At 37.0% G+C, this 15,183-nt stretch overlaps 1 protein-coding gene across 11 annotated transcripts in view; it reads left to right on the top strand.

Annotated features, from left to right (window-relative positions):
• HMBOX1 (homeobox containing 1) overlaps nt 1-15,183 on the top strand; it is a 193,228-nt gene that overhangs the window by 150,788 nt on the left and 27,257 nt on the right. For all 11 annotated transcript variants that reach the window (XR_012785738.1, XR_012785737.1, XR_012785736.1 and 8 more), the window contains one exon: nt 206-359. Coding sequence is in view for 8 of the 11 variants with exons in the window: in XM_075556451.1 (XP_075412566.1) it covers nt 206-359 (154 nt within the window). In the remaining 3 variants the exon portion in view is untranslated. The remainder of the gene's footprint in view (nt 1-205; nt 360-15,183) is intronic.

The following is a 15,183-nucleotide window of genomic DNA, read 5'->3' as shown; positions in this document are numbered from 1 at the left end:
ATAAATGAAAGATTTTTAAGGAAGAATCTGTGAAATAACTTTAGTGTCTATTTTAGCCAAATAATTTAAAAATATATAAATATCAAATGTACTAAACCTGCAAGTTTCAATGGAAGGACATAAGCATATTGGTCTTCATACATTTCATAATATTGGTTTTAAGAAATTTTGAACTATTTGCTAAAAATTTCCTTTTTTATTTCAGGGGCGACACTAAGTATGAGACCTGCTCCTATTCCAATGGAGGACCCAGAGTGGAGACAAACACCTCCCCCTGTCTCTGCCACATCCGGAACCTTCCGACTAAGGCGGGGCAGTCGATTTACCTGGCGAAAGGAATGCCTGGCTGTCATGGAAAGGTACATTTTTCTTCTTTTTCTATAAGAAATTTCTACCCCCCAAATAAAAGTAAATTTCTCAAACATAGAAAAGAGATAAACTTTGAATTGTTTTAGACAGGCTTAATTTTTAATAATTTGGGGTGTAGATTTCATCTGTAAAGCATCTTAGACTGTTATTAACACTATATAAAAGGACTTCAAAAAGGTCATGTAAAATTTTTGTTGGTATAAAATGGCGATCATATTTATCTTATAAATTATATCTATTTATGTGTTCATAGCATTGTTGATAGACAAATATAATTACTACATGTCCACAGAGACGTAAATGTACATAGTACTCATAATCACTGCCATTGGTTTGATTCTGACTCAGAAACACATCTAAGGGGGTACCCAGCCCCCCAAAAAAGGAAGGTTTTTTTCAAAGTTATGTATTTAAATTTTTTTTACCAAGTAATCCTAACACCTTCAATGTACTCTCCATTACACTTAATACATTTGTCAAATCAGCTATTGTATTCTTGGAAACATTTTTCAAACTCATTGCTAGAATGGCTGACAGTACCTGTCTTGCTTTTTTCTTCACCTCTTTGATGTCCTCAAATCTCTGTCCTTTCATGTCCTTCATTTGTGGAAACAAAGTTGCATGGAGTAAGGTATGTGGGACAAGAGAGTCAGGTTGATTTTTGCCAAAAACTGGCACACTGAGATGGCTGCATGAGCAGGTACATTTGTCGTGGTGGCAAAACCAGTCTCCCATTTGCCACAAATCAGAGCTTTTTTTTCATACACTGTTACACAGTCTTTTAGGAACCTCTAAATAGAAAGCTTAATTAACAGTCTGACCTGGTGGAATGAACTCCAAATGTACTACAAGTCGACATTTTCATGCATTCAGGAAGTTGATGGACATCCAGAACAAGGTTTGTCATCAGTTGACATTTCACCCTTTTTGAAATGTAGAAAACACTTGCTTTTTTCCCATAGTGCTATCCTTGTAAGGTATGTTCAACATCGCATCTGTTTCTGCAGCTTTTTTACCCATGCAGGAAACAAAATTTCACAGCTGCACACTGTTCTCTTAAATTAACTATCACAAAAAAAAAATGAGGTTCTATCTTCAAAGGAACCACTGACGCAGGTGTGGAAAAACAAAACAAAAACAAGGTTCTAGTGAAACTGCTTTTACAAAAACATTCACTGTGACCAGAGAGAACCTTCCCAGGTGATGCCCCTGGGTGCACTAACTCAGAGTGAGTTGCTTGATGCTCACCCAGTGCAAAAAATACTACAAAAGCTCTGCTTTGTCCAGCACAATTCCGGATTTTTTTTTAGGGTACCTCATATTTATATTTGTATATTACATGTATAATATGTATAGTGAGAGCATATTTCACTTGAAAGTTTACATGACATTGGTAGGAAGATAACTGTAACAGTATCACATACACAGTGCAGCCATGATTGCAATACATTATTACAATATGTAAAAATATTTGGGGTAAATTAAACATCTGTATAGCAAACCCTCTATTGCCATTTCTGTACATTTTGCTTTAGAAGGTACAATTCAATAATCCATCGAAGAGTTATACTCATGCTGATTTATAGAAGGAACAACCTGAGACCAAAGATTATACCTAGCACCTACTGTATACCAAGCACTACCTGAATGTTGGGACTTCAGCAGTAAAGAAATGATGAGATTCCTGCTGACAGGGTCTGAGAAGCAATGAGGAGAATTCTCAAAGAGCTAGGTGGAGTAACTGGAACAGACACATCAATTCGATTTACACCATGATTCTGCCATATACTTGCTATGAGAGATTGGATAGAATAATTACCCTTTTGCAGTCTGCTGTTTTTGAATTGTTGTTGCTCTTAGTTGCTGTCCAATTGATTCTGACTTCTGGCAACCTCACGTGTGCACAAAAGAACTGTTTCACAGTGTTTTCAAAGCTGTGACATGTATGTGGAAGTCAATTGCCATGCATGAAATGCCTGTAGGTTTTGAACCACCAACCTTTTGGTTAGTAGACAGGAGCTTTACCATGTATGCTACTCAACGACTCATGGAATCATTAGAGATTATATAATTTCCTGAAACACAAACGAAATGTAATTGAGGCATCATTTCCATTGCCTTTTTGATTTCCATAGCTTCTGTGCCCCGTTTCATACAAAGTCGACACAGACTCTCAATGTAGTGTGAACATCGAACTCACCCATGTCACTCTCATTCAGTAAATAAACAGATATTGTGGGTATGTGTGTGTTCTTTTAAGTGCTTTAATTAAATACTGAGAATATACAAAATTGTCTATAGAACACATGTAAGATAAAAGAATAGTGGTATTAAACCCACCCAGCGTGAAAAATGAACATTGCATTACTTCCCAACCCCCTGAGTTGTTTCCCCAGCCCAGCTGGTTTTCTCCCCCTTTCATGGAGCCATTGCTTGTTTGCTGTGTTTGTCATCTCTTTGAGTCTCTTAATGCTTTTTTTCCCCTAAATCACTCATCTCAGTTGGGAGGTGGCTGAGATGTGCTGAAGAACCGCTCAGGCCTCCAGATTGAGTCATGAGGGAAAGGGAGAAGGGACCCTCCAGCGAGTTTCTCTTCTGACCTGTTTTTATTAGCGCACCAAAGGAGAAAATTCACAGATGTTCCTATGCAGGGCACAATACTTCAACCTCAAGATGGTTCGTAATTAACAAACGTGCTCTAACTAACATGCATTTTCGTATGGCTAACCAACATTCTTGTATGCAAGCACATTTTGACCTGACCGAGTTCTTTTTGTTTTCAGCACGGAATCTTCTTATCCTTCAGCGTTTGCACCAAGTTCCTGGAACATGCAGTTACACACTCAAGGTTTACTCATGGTCTTTGCACCCAAGCAGTCCTCTCAGGGGAACGGGGGCAGTGTGTCCTTCCACTTATACTCAGAGACCACATTTTTGCAGGATTGTGTATATAAATGTATTTGCCTCTGTTGCCATTAACTCTGGCACTCCTCCCAGGGCCCTCCTGTGCCTCCATCACTCTTTGCCTACCTCCCTCCTGTTGCATGCTGCCCTCCCTCTCCTCCAAGTTCTTGAAATCCATTTGACTTCCTCTCCATTTGAAAGTTCTATAACTACACTGTTCCCTCTGTTTACTCTATAATTGTCTTCATTAATAATTAAAATTTACGGATCCCTATTTTCAGCCTTGGAGGTATGTTTTACCCTGGAGACTTGTGTCTGGGTTGACTTTTGGGTAGTGTTGTCATATATATTGAATTCACATTGCTGTCTGCTATTAGTGGTGTTATGTGTGAGCACTTCTTTTAGTATTTCTTGTGAGATTTGTCTGGTATTTACAAAATTCCTTTAATTTTAGTTTTCTGAAAATGTCGTAAACTCTCTGTCATATGTGTGGGACAGTATTGCTGGGTATACAGTTCTTGATTGGCAATTTTTTTTCTTTCATGTTTGTATGGTTTCTTCTGAGAAATCAGAGCTCAATATTATTGGTTCTTCTTTGTAAGTAACTTTTGTATTTTTCTTGAGCTGCTCTCAGGATTCTTTCCTTGCATTTGTTTCAGAAGGTGTGATTGTGTCTTGGTGATTTTCTTTTGGGGCCTGTCCTGTTGGGAGTTCGTTCATTTTGAATGCATGCCATCTTTTCTTAATTAATTAATTTTCAGTTTGTTCCTTTAGTACTTTCCTGAATTTTTAAAAAGATTTTTCTGCGTTTTCCTTACTTTTCATCGATCTTACTCTCAGTCTGTTGAAGGAATCTAAATACCCTTCTTTTAAATTCCTAATCAAGTAGGATTAATCAAATTGCAATGCATATATTTCTAAAAAAAGCTCTTTTGGATTTCTGCTTTGGCTACTTGTTTGTGCCACCTTTTCTTGCTTATTCATATTAACTGAAATGGTCTCTTGTTTCAAAGTGTGGTATGTTGATATTGTATGCCGGTGTGTGGTTAGGCACTCATGACTTATATCTAGTGTGTGTGATAAAGAATGAGTGTGTGTAGTTGAGGGTGGTTTTGTCAGGTGTTGGCTGCTGTACAGGATCAGGTTGTGGCCCTTAACTCAGTATATGGGACTGCAGGTGTTACAGGTGTGACTGGGCCAGTGGTACAAGAAAAACCAAAAACAAACAACAGCCAAAAATACTAATAATAATAAAGGAAAAACCTAAACAGGAAAGCATCAAGGAAAAACTAATAATAAAAGAGAAAGGAAAATTAAAATGAAGGGAAAGAAAGAAAATATATACTTAGAAAAAGAAAAGTGAATTATTAAAATAATAATAATAAACTGAGCAAAAAGAAAGAAGAAAAGAGAAGCAGCCGAAAGCTGAGAAAGAATCAAAAAGAAAGGAAAGAAAAAAAAAAACAAGGAAAATTGTAGGGAAGGGCCGCGCACTCAGTATTGGTTAGCGCCCTCTGTCGGCCAGAAGAGTTCCCCAGGTGGGAGAGCAGGGGAGTTCTCTGTCCTAGGTGGAGCTCCTGGCCGACTGTTTGTTGTCTGAGACCAGGGTATCTGATCTAGAAAGTCCTTTGTTTCTACTCAGATGATGGCTGATTATGGTGCTTGTTCCCAGATGGGATTTTTGGCGGGGCGCCCAGAAGGCAGCTGGGACACAGTGGCTGGTGCTAAAAAGAGTTCTTGTCTACCTACAGATGACCAGGCTTCTAGCATTGTGTTTTCCTGGTCTGATGACGGGAGTTCATGTACCTGCAGACTCAAGGGGATGTACTCAGTGCCCGTTCCACAAAGGCGCAGCTTGGCCCTGAGGCAGAGCTAGAAGCAGGGGCAGGGATGTCACCCACCACTGGGTTAGGGAGGGTGAGCCTGGCTTTACTTCTGGTCATCAGGGGGTGTGGGGCCCAAGGGAGGAACACTGGTGAAGGATAGACTGCTACCTCCCTTCCTGCTTGCACAGGTTCCGGAGAGCTGCACTGCCAGCACGTCTCTGAGCTGTCTTCTTTCTGCCTGTTTCTGTTCAGCTTCTTCTCTTCTAGTGGTCTTCACTTCTTTGCTCTCAACCTTTCCTTTGAAGCAGGAGTATCATCCCATATCTGTTTTCATCTAGTTTCTCATGTCTTTGTTGAGAGCCTGTGAATCTTGCACAATTCCATTATCTCTTATTTCCATTTTCTCATGAACTCTTTGAAGCCTTCTTATATGACTGAAGTAAAGGTGATCTCAGTGTTCACTATTTTTAAAACTGCAGTTAAGGGCTTCTTATGTAAAGTCGTTAAGCACCCAGCTGCTAACCAAAAGATCGATAGTTCAAACCCACCAATCGCTCCATGAAAGAAATGACCTGGTGATCTTATCCTGTAAAGATTAAGGCCTTGGAAATCCTATGGGGCAAATCTACTCTGTTTTACAGTGTTGCCATGGGTCCGGATTAATTCAACAGCACACGAAATCAGAAGCTAATCTCTAAAGAGCCCCGGTGGCACAGCCACTCAAACCTGTCCCACAGCTCCAGGGGAAAGAGCTGTTTATTTGCTCCCCATGAAGCTTAGAAAACTTTGTGGGAAAGTCTTCCATCAAGATAATTTGTCATCGTGGCCTTAGGAATTTAAGAGCTATATAAGATTATTTAAATTTTTGTTTTAAAAATACAGATAAAATTTGTGCTTACCAATTCAATAATTTTTCATGTATGTTATTCAATAAAACAAATTGTAACTATGACAAATCTCTATTGCTAATTTCTGATCACACTATAAACAGAAACGTAGTGCTTATCTTTTTCACCCTCTTGTTTCCACCCCTAGTAACTGTTCAACTCTAGTCTCTCTGCAGTAGGCTGTTCTCGTCATGTTTTTGAAATCATACAGTATTTGTTGTTTAGTGATTGATGTGGAAGAAATATTTTTAGTTTATATATTTGTATTAAGTTTTAGAGAAATTATTTATATAGGAATTCACTAAGACAGCTTTCTTCAGTAAAGGAATTTGGTCTCAATTAGCTTACATCCATAATGTTAGATTTAGAAATACCGTATATCCTCGAGTATAAGCTGTTTTTTCAGCAGCACATTTTTAATGCAGTTTTTGTGGCAAAATTAGGTGCCTCGGCTGATATTCAGGTCAGGTTATACTTGAGGATATACTGTACTTGTTTTGACTTTGACTTGATAAATATTCCAATGAATTCAGCATAGTAGAACAGTAGACCTATAAATACTCCATGATTTTTCAATTAAAATTTAACCTTAGCTTCAGTCTTCCCAGCTGAAATGGCATACAATGAATTGCGTATGATTGTAAAGTGCTAAATATATTTAGTGTAGATTCTGTAGTTTAATTACCCTTTTAGTCAAACTATAAGTGATGTCATAGAATTTTATCTTAGTGGACAGTTTTTCATTAGAAACATTTTTGTTTCTTAAGATTAAATGCAGAGGTGGGGGGAATAGCTAGAGGTGAAATAAAATTTCCATACTGAAATGTCTCAGTAATTTAACTAGTAGAATGTTGTTGTTGTTAGGTGAGGTGGGTGCTTCTAACTCATAATGACCCTGTGTACTACAGAACGATGCACTGCCTGGTACTGTGTCATCCTCACAAGTGTTCTTATGAACTCATAGAATAGAAAGTTTAAAACTAGGATTAACCACCAAACTGAAATACATATTTACATTGAGCCAACTTTATATTATTCTACTTGTTTGACTAACAGAATGGTATATGGATGAGCGTTTGACTCAAAAGACCTGAAACCTAGTCTTAGCTTTGCCATTCATCAGCATTGTGTATTTCTCAAACTCTCAACTATAGCTGCCATATCTCTAAATGGCTAGTATTGAAGTGTTGCTAGTATTGAAGTGTTAGTAGCTAGTATTGTAGCTAGTATTTCTGTAGCTAGTATTGAAGTGTTCAGGGGGACTTAAAAAAATTCATGGATAAAATGGAACTAAAAGATTATGGCAATTTTTCACAAACTTGTTGAAGGTCCCTTGTATGTTAGGTAGGACTTTTGCCATTTCTCTTCCCAACTTATTTGCCAGCTCATTACCATCTCTACCTGAAAGTTAGAGAAGGATATTTTAAATGTTGGAATTCAGACTATGTTTTGTTCTTTTGATTGAATTAAAATGCAAAACTTTGCTTGAGGAGAAGGTTTGATCCAGTGGTCTCAATGAGACTATATAAGTTTTCCATTGAGGTTAATCATCTCTTCCCTTCCTTATATAGTCTGTATTATAGATAAGAGTGGAAATCATTTATTAGATAATGAATGATTATATGCTTGAGTAGTTAAAGTGACAGAGTGAGACTTTATTGTCCTAGTGACCTGACATTTAAAATCTGCTCTACTTTTCTCATCTGGAAATTGTGATTTATTTGAAAATTTCTTAAGAGCACATTAAAGCATCCCTTCATCATACAACAGAGGAAAATTAAATTAATACATGATCTGAATTATTCATACTATTGTGTATTTTCCTTCAGGTTTTAAACAACCCTTGGTATTCATTTGTAATGGTCATAAGTTCTAATTGTGTTATTATAACTGTCCACATTTTTTCCATGAAGATGTCAGTATATATTTGTCATATAATGTCATTGTGAAAAAGACTTAATTAAAAAACAGATGGCATTACTAATGGTGATATTACTACTGGAACTCAGAATTTAATCTCAACAGCTAGAAAGTAGAATAAGCTACAGAATCACTGTATGATTAAATTCACTTAAAAAGATATTGAGAACTCACCATGTATAAGGCTCATATTTAGTCCTAATTTTTCCTTTTTAACTTTAATTTCAAGTAATAAATGTTTTACATAATATAGAAATTAGTTATCTTTTGTATAGCTATCTTACCTGTGACTAATTCCAATGTTTATAAAAATGTAAACATCTTTTGTGAATGAATGCATATGCACAGTTTGTAATCTAACAGTGTGAGTCTCACTCAGATATGGTAATATAAAATAAAGTAAAAAAGGTGTTGTTCCTCACAGTGTATACCAGATAACTTCCAAGTGAATGAAAATACTGAATACATGGAAATAAAGAGATGTGCCGTATCTGTCTCGTGTGCAAGCCGAGGTTCTCCGCACATTCTCAATGCCGTTTTTGTGGTAAAACTAGGTGCCTCGGCTTATATTCAGGTAGGCTTATACTCCAGTATATACAGTAATGAGTCCTTTCTACCTGGAAATAGAGGAGATTTCTCGATGATGGTAACAACTCAAGAGCAGTAATGGGAGGGATTTATAAATATGATTCTACAGAATTAAATGGAAAAGTTTAGGAGAGAAATATTGTGATCAAAGTAAAGCTACAAATTAGACAAAATATCTGCAGTTTGCTATTCCCCCTCACATGTAAAGGAGAGCAGCAGAGGTTCAGTGGTAGAATTTTTGCCTTCCATGCAGGATACCCAGGCTTACTGACTGGTGATTTTAACGTAAGCACGGCTATGCGATCGAAGCACACAAAGATGGGAAGAAAGTCCTTCAATCTCCCCCCCACAATTGGCAGTGAACACATCTGTAAGCCAGTGTTCATGCAAGCACTTTTCATAATAACCAGGAAGTAGAAACAATGTAAACATCCATAAACAGATGGATGAATAAACAAAATATGGTACATATACAATAGAACACTACTCAGCATGTAGGGGAATAAAGAATGTCTCTCCGGGATGTGGTTTTTAAAGAGCAGATTCAACTGTTTAATTTGTCATCATTTACATATGTGCTTATAATTTATTTTAAGATAAGTGACTGATTCATAAACAAAATGGTTACTAAAAAGAGAAAAATTAGGTTAGAGGGGATAGGATAAAAGCTGGACTTGTTTTGACTTTATAACTATGTAAATAAAATAATTAAAGAAAACCCTGTAACTTTTGTGTTTACATAAAGATTGGGATTTAGCTCAAAAGAAAAAAATGTAGTAACAGCCTAATTCACTTGCAATTCCATGAACTTATTTAAAATCCGTAATGTATTCTAGTATATTCACAGAGTTATGCAAATATTAATAGTAGGCTTCTGTATTGCACCCTCCACACAAGACTCCTTTCATATCCACTGGCAATCATTCCCATTTCCCCATCCCTCACCCTGCCCTATGCAACCGCTAGTCTGTTTGCTCTGTATGCAGTTTTGCATATTCTGGACATTTCACATAAATGGAATCATACAACATGTGGGTTTTTTATAGCTTGCTTTCACTCAGCATAGGATTTTCAAAAATCTTCTGCATTAGTGATTGTATTAATACTACTGTCACTTTTATTGCCCCAAAGTATCCCATTTTGTGGCAGTACCACATTTTATCCATTTCTCACCCATTTATCTCTCTGTTTTCTTCTAAGAGTTGTATGTGTTTAGGTCTGAAGATTAGATCTGAGATACATTTGGAGTAAGTTTTTATAGGTGGTTGTTCCTGAACTATTAATACTATCCTATTACTCTATATTTCTAGCCATGTGCCACTATCACACAGTCTTGGTAGCTTCGTAATAAGTTTTAGAACCTGAAAATATAAGTGCTTCCCTTCTTTTTCAACTTTGTTTTGGTTACTCTTAAACTCTCTCTGCCATCAAGTCACAGTGACCCTACAGGACAAGGTAGAACTGCCCTTGTTGTTTTCCAAAACTAACTCTTTATGGAAGGAGAAAGTCTCATCTTTTTCCTGTGGAGTGCTGGTAGTTTTGAACTGGCGACCTCACACTTAGCAGCCCAGATCATCAATATTACGCTGCTAGGGCTCCTTTTGGTTATTCTAGGTTCCTTGAATTTCCATATTCGTTGTAGGGTAAGCTTGTCAAATTCTGCTGATAGGAGAGACCTATAATCCTCTAGGACTGCAGTCCATTGTGGTAGCTCCTTAGCACATGGAGCTATTGATATTATTTAAAGTTATTTGTTTTATATTATTTAAAGTTAAATAAAATTTTAAATTTAGTTTCTCAGACACATTTCAAGTGCCAAGTAGTCACATACAGATGGATAGTAGCTATATTTTGGCCTGTACCAATATGGAACCAGAGCCTTTATGTCATTACATACAGAAAATTTGCTTCACAGCACTAATACAGTAGGAAAAAATTACTGAAAATTTTTGTTTCTTAGGCAAAATGTTACAGCACATTAAAAAATTTGAAATAGAAATCAAACATTAATACCATTGAAATATTTTAGACCATTTTTCTCTAAGACCATGACAAAAACATAAATATTTCAGATCATCTGTTTTGTAGTCAACAACTTATCAAACTTCACAGTACTTGCCCTGCCCCTTCCCCCACCTTTTTTTTGCCTTCTTCATCTTGTAGAATATTATCTTTCCCATTATGCAGATTACATCTGTCTGTTTTCTAGCCTGCTGCTTGCTTCTCCTTGCCTCTCCCTCCCGCTCCTTACCCCAGGATAACCATCGAAGTCTCTCCACCGATGGACATCTAGATTGTTTTGTTTTCATCTTCTTGCTATTGTGAATACTGCCATGAACATGGGTGTGCTCACTGTTTATTTTAGGTAAAACCAAGTAGAGTAATTGCTGGGTCCGATGGTATTTCGAGTCCCAGTTTTTTTGAGAAAGTGCCGTACTGCTTTCCAGATTGGTGGTAGTTTTTTGCAGTCCCACTAGCCGTGGGCTAGAGTCGCAATTTCTGTGCATTTGTTTTCTGTGTTAACTTTGTGTTACCAACGCCAGTATTTTGATCATTGCATCTCTTCAGTAACTAATGATTATGAGCAGTTCTCACATCTTTATTGGCTGCCTGGATGTCTTCTTTAGTGAACTATTCATGTCCTCTGCTCATTTTTTAATTAGATTTTTCTTATTTTTCTTGTAGAAGTATTACACTTTTATATAGATTTAGAAATTAGCCCTTTATCCAATATATCATTGCCAGTCCTCTCCCTCCTCACTCCCCCACCCCCAGTCTGTGGATGCTCATTATACTCTTTTGATTAAGGCTTTTGAAGTACATAAGTGTCTTGTTTTTAGAAGGCTTAAGTCGTCGATTTTGTCTTCTGTTTTGTGTGTTCATTATGTTGGGTAGTGTATTTATGCCATATTAGGGCCCTTGCATTTGTCCTTATTTTTACATTGATGATCTTTCCAGGATTTACATGTAGGTCTTGAATCCATGTTTCGTTCATTAATGTATGTGGCATAAGGTGTGGGAGTTATTTTACTCTGCTTCAAATGGAAAGCCAGGTTTGCCAGCACCATTTGTGATAGAGACTAGCTCTTCTTTATTTAATGCATTTCACTCCTTGGTCAAAAACCAGTGGTCTGTAGCTGAGTGAGCTTGTTTCTAGGTTCTCTATTCTGTCCTTTCGACTATTTATCTTTCATTATACTAGGACCAGGTTCTTTTACAACCGTGCCTGTGGAGGAGGTTTTGAGGTCATGAAACAGGAGACTTCTTTGTTCTTCATCTCTAGTAGCTTTGCTCATCATGGGTCTCTTTCCTTTCCATATAAAGTCAGTGATTAGTTTTAACACTTTTAAAAATGATGCTGGCATCTAGATTGGAATGACATAGATTATTCATATTATAATCGATATGCTCACAATATTACACCTTCCATTTATGTGGACCTCTTTTAGTTTGTTGTAGTAGATCTGCCTTAGTTTCAGTGCTCATGACAGCAGCAGTTATTTTGCATTGGGCAAATCTGCTGCACAGACCTCTTTTACGAGTTGAAGAGCAAGGATGTCACTCTCAAGCCACGGTATTTTCATTTACCTCATAGGCATGGGAAAGTTGGTCATTGAATAAGAAATTTCGACTGAGGAAGAATGGATGTATTTAAATCATGGTGCTGGTGAAGAATGTTGAAAGTACCATTAACTGCCAAAAGAACAAAGAGATTTGTCCTCTAAGAAGTACATCCAAAATGCTCCTTAGAAACAAAGATGGCTATTGTGCCAATTTGGGTCTGAAGGAAGGTAGGCGGAGGGTGCTTTCCTATTTCTTTATCAGTTAGTCGGCCCAATTTAAAAAGATGGAAAAAAATGGAAAAATCTTAGGGGAAATATTGACTATATACAGGAATTCACGTGAAAGTACTCAGGTAGAGTACTAAAAGCACCAGCTTGAGAACTAGATTTGTCTGGACCACTTTTTTATTATTGTTAATAAACATGGCATAATGACAATTCTGTATCTGAGGGTTTCTGGACAAGTGAATGCAAAGTACCAAATACTTCTGTATGAATGTGTTATTATAATATTTCCTGTTTTATATTTTTATGGAAATAATTTATCCATAATTTGGGGGGAGGTGGTTCTTTTTGGAATCTTTTCATTTTTCCTCTTTAACAAATAAGAGCATCTTAGAACATAAAGCACAATCATTAGCAACCCCCAACTCTCCGAAATCATGAAGATAGCATTTTTGTTGTTTCAGGTTTCATCATTGCCCAGAACATCTTACAAAAATTAATCCCTAGGGATCTCCCACCAGGCAAGGAATCCACATTAAAAAATTCAGTTTGAGAATATATCTTCCCAGAAATTTTAAGCATCTAAAAAAAGTTTTTTTAAATAAAAGGAGAGCTTCATGAACAATAATAGAATCATAGCCATAATACTATAATAAACCAAAATTAAATTATAACTCTAAATGTTGTCTCACTTCTGTATGTCCAACTCTTTATAATCTGAATTAGAGACATAGCCTAGTAAACAAATGCATTTTATACGAGTATGTTATACATATTGGGAGAATTAGATGGTTTGTAAAGTGTGTTTCTAGAATGTTGCCTGAGGCCTCTGTAATTTAATTGTATTGGTCTTTTCTGCTTTTGGAATTCTTCCCAGCACAGTTTATTAGTACTTGCACTTTGGTTTCAGTCTCTTTCCTTCCTCCTTTATACTTTTAATTTTTTAGTGAATACTTGGGCTGTGAAGGTTAAGAAGACCAATCATTCCAGAAACTGAATTCTATATTTAGCTATAGACTGGGTGTGGTTTAGACTACAGTAATGCAAGCTTGCCCAATCTGCTTTGCCAGTAATCAAAACCTTGGCCTGCATGCAGTTTTATTTTCTTAGTTTCCTAACTCTATAATGTACTGGATTTTGGTGGGTGACAGTCTTGTTTACTAAAAGTGAGGAGAATTTGAAACATTTGCTGATGAAGATCAAGGATTCCATCCTTCAGTATGGATTACAATTCAATATAAAGAAAACCAAAATCCTCACAACTGGAACAAGAGGTAACACATGGTAAATGGACAAAAAGATGGAAATTATCAAGGATTTCATTTTTCATGAGCATTGATTCAATAATCAATGCTCTTGGAAGCAGCAATCAAGAGATCAAATGACACATTGCATTAGGTAAAACTGTCGCAGCAGACCTCGTTAATGTGTTGAAAAGCAAGGATGTTACTTTGAGGACTAAATTGAGCCTGACTCAAGTCATAGTATTTTCAGTTGCCTCAGATGCACATGGAAGTTGAACCTTGAACAAGACAGACTGAAGGAAAACGGATGTGTTTGAACTGTGGTGCTGGCAAAGAATATTGAAAAGACTGCCAAAACAAACCAGTCTGTCTGGGAAGAAGTGCAGCCAGCACGCTCCTTAGAAGCAAAGTCGGCAAGACTTCATCTCGTGCATTTTGAACATGTTGTCAGGAGAGACCAGTCAGTGGGGAAAGACATCATGTTTGTAACATGGAGCAGCAGCCAAAAAGAGGAAGGAAGGTCCTCCATGCGCTGGATGGACACAGTGGCTACAACCATGGTCTCAAGCCAAAGGACGATTCTGAGGGTGGCGCAGGGCCAGGCAGTGTTCCATTCCGAGGTGCATAAGATCACTGTGAGGGCAACGCATGTAGAAATGTGCTTGACACAAGGGGTGGATGTATAGATTGTGATAATAGCTGTAAGAGCCCCCAATAAAATGATATTTTAAAATGACAAAGAATGTTAATCAATAAAGTAATGAATAGACAAAAAAATCACTGTCAGAACTGACTCAGCTACACTTAAGGACAACAACAACTTGGCAGCAAGGCTGTATGTAGAACACTGTCATCTACGTAAATTAAATAAAGACAAAGGGGCCGTGTGGGTCAGTTGAAGTAGCTTTGGAAGATGAGTTTCCTTTTTATTCTTTTGGTAGCCTGCTATTGATATTAACTCGCCCTGTTTATGGTGCTACGTCCAGTGATCCCTTTATTGCCTTTAGTTACCCTCCGAAGCTAAGAGATATTGCCCGGGAAGTTGTCTCCATTCCAGCTCCTCTTTCATGACACTGAAACCTTTAGAAAAACAACTTTTCTTGTTTTGCTTTATGTAGTTTTGAGATTTTCTTAGTTACTATAAAAATGGAAAGATAACTGTATACTTGTAATGAGTTTTACCCCCTTTCTAAAAACCTTTTTTAAATTTTAAAGGATTAAAAAAAAGGCAAAAAAATCTTAAAGGATAATGCTGCTTTTTTCTTTCATAGCAGTATCATTGTTTTGTATTGTATCATGTCTCAAAGGTTTTTGATTTCATTCCTTCTATATAGAAATCTGTGTCGGATGCTGTCTACTAACATTACACCATATCTGAAAAAGCTGAGAGTCAAAATCCTTACAATGTTTTTGTCTGAGAGATTGAGGCCTATCCGGCCTTTCCTTTGGAAGTTAGCCTTTAGAATTTGAGTAATAAAGAGTACTGATTTGCCCTCATTGTACAAAAATATGTAAACTGCATTTCCTGGCCACTGATTCAGTGTAAGAACTTGGCTTTGGTTTCTTTTACCTACATTTGGTCATCATTCCTTCTCAGAATAAGGGAGGAAACTTAAAGATTGTCACATTTATCCTGCTCTCGTTTTACACTTTCAGC

The sequence above is a fragment of the Tenrec ecaudatus genome, chromosome 8 (genome assembly GCF_050624435.1).
Source record: "Tenrec ecaudatus isolate mTenEca1 chromosome 8, mTenEca1.hap1, whole genome shotgun sequence".
Classification (NCBI taxonomy): domain Eukaryota; kingdom Metazoa; phylum Chordata; class Mammalia; order Afrosoricida; family Tenrecidae; genus Tenrec; species Tenrec ecaudatus.
Note: the sequence above shows the minus strand (reverse complement) of the source record. Positions and strands in the feature narration are given on the sequence as shown.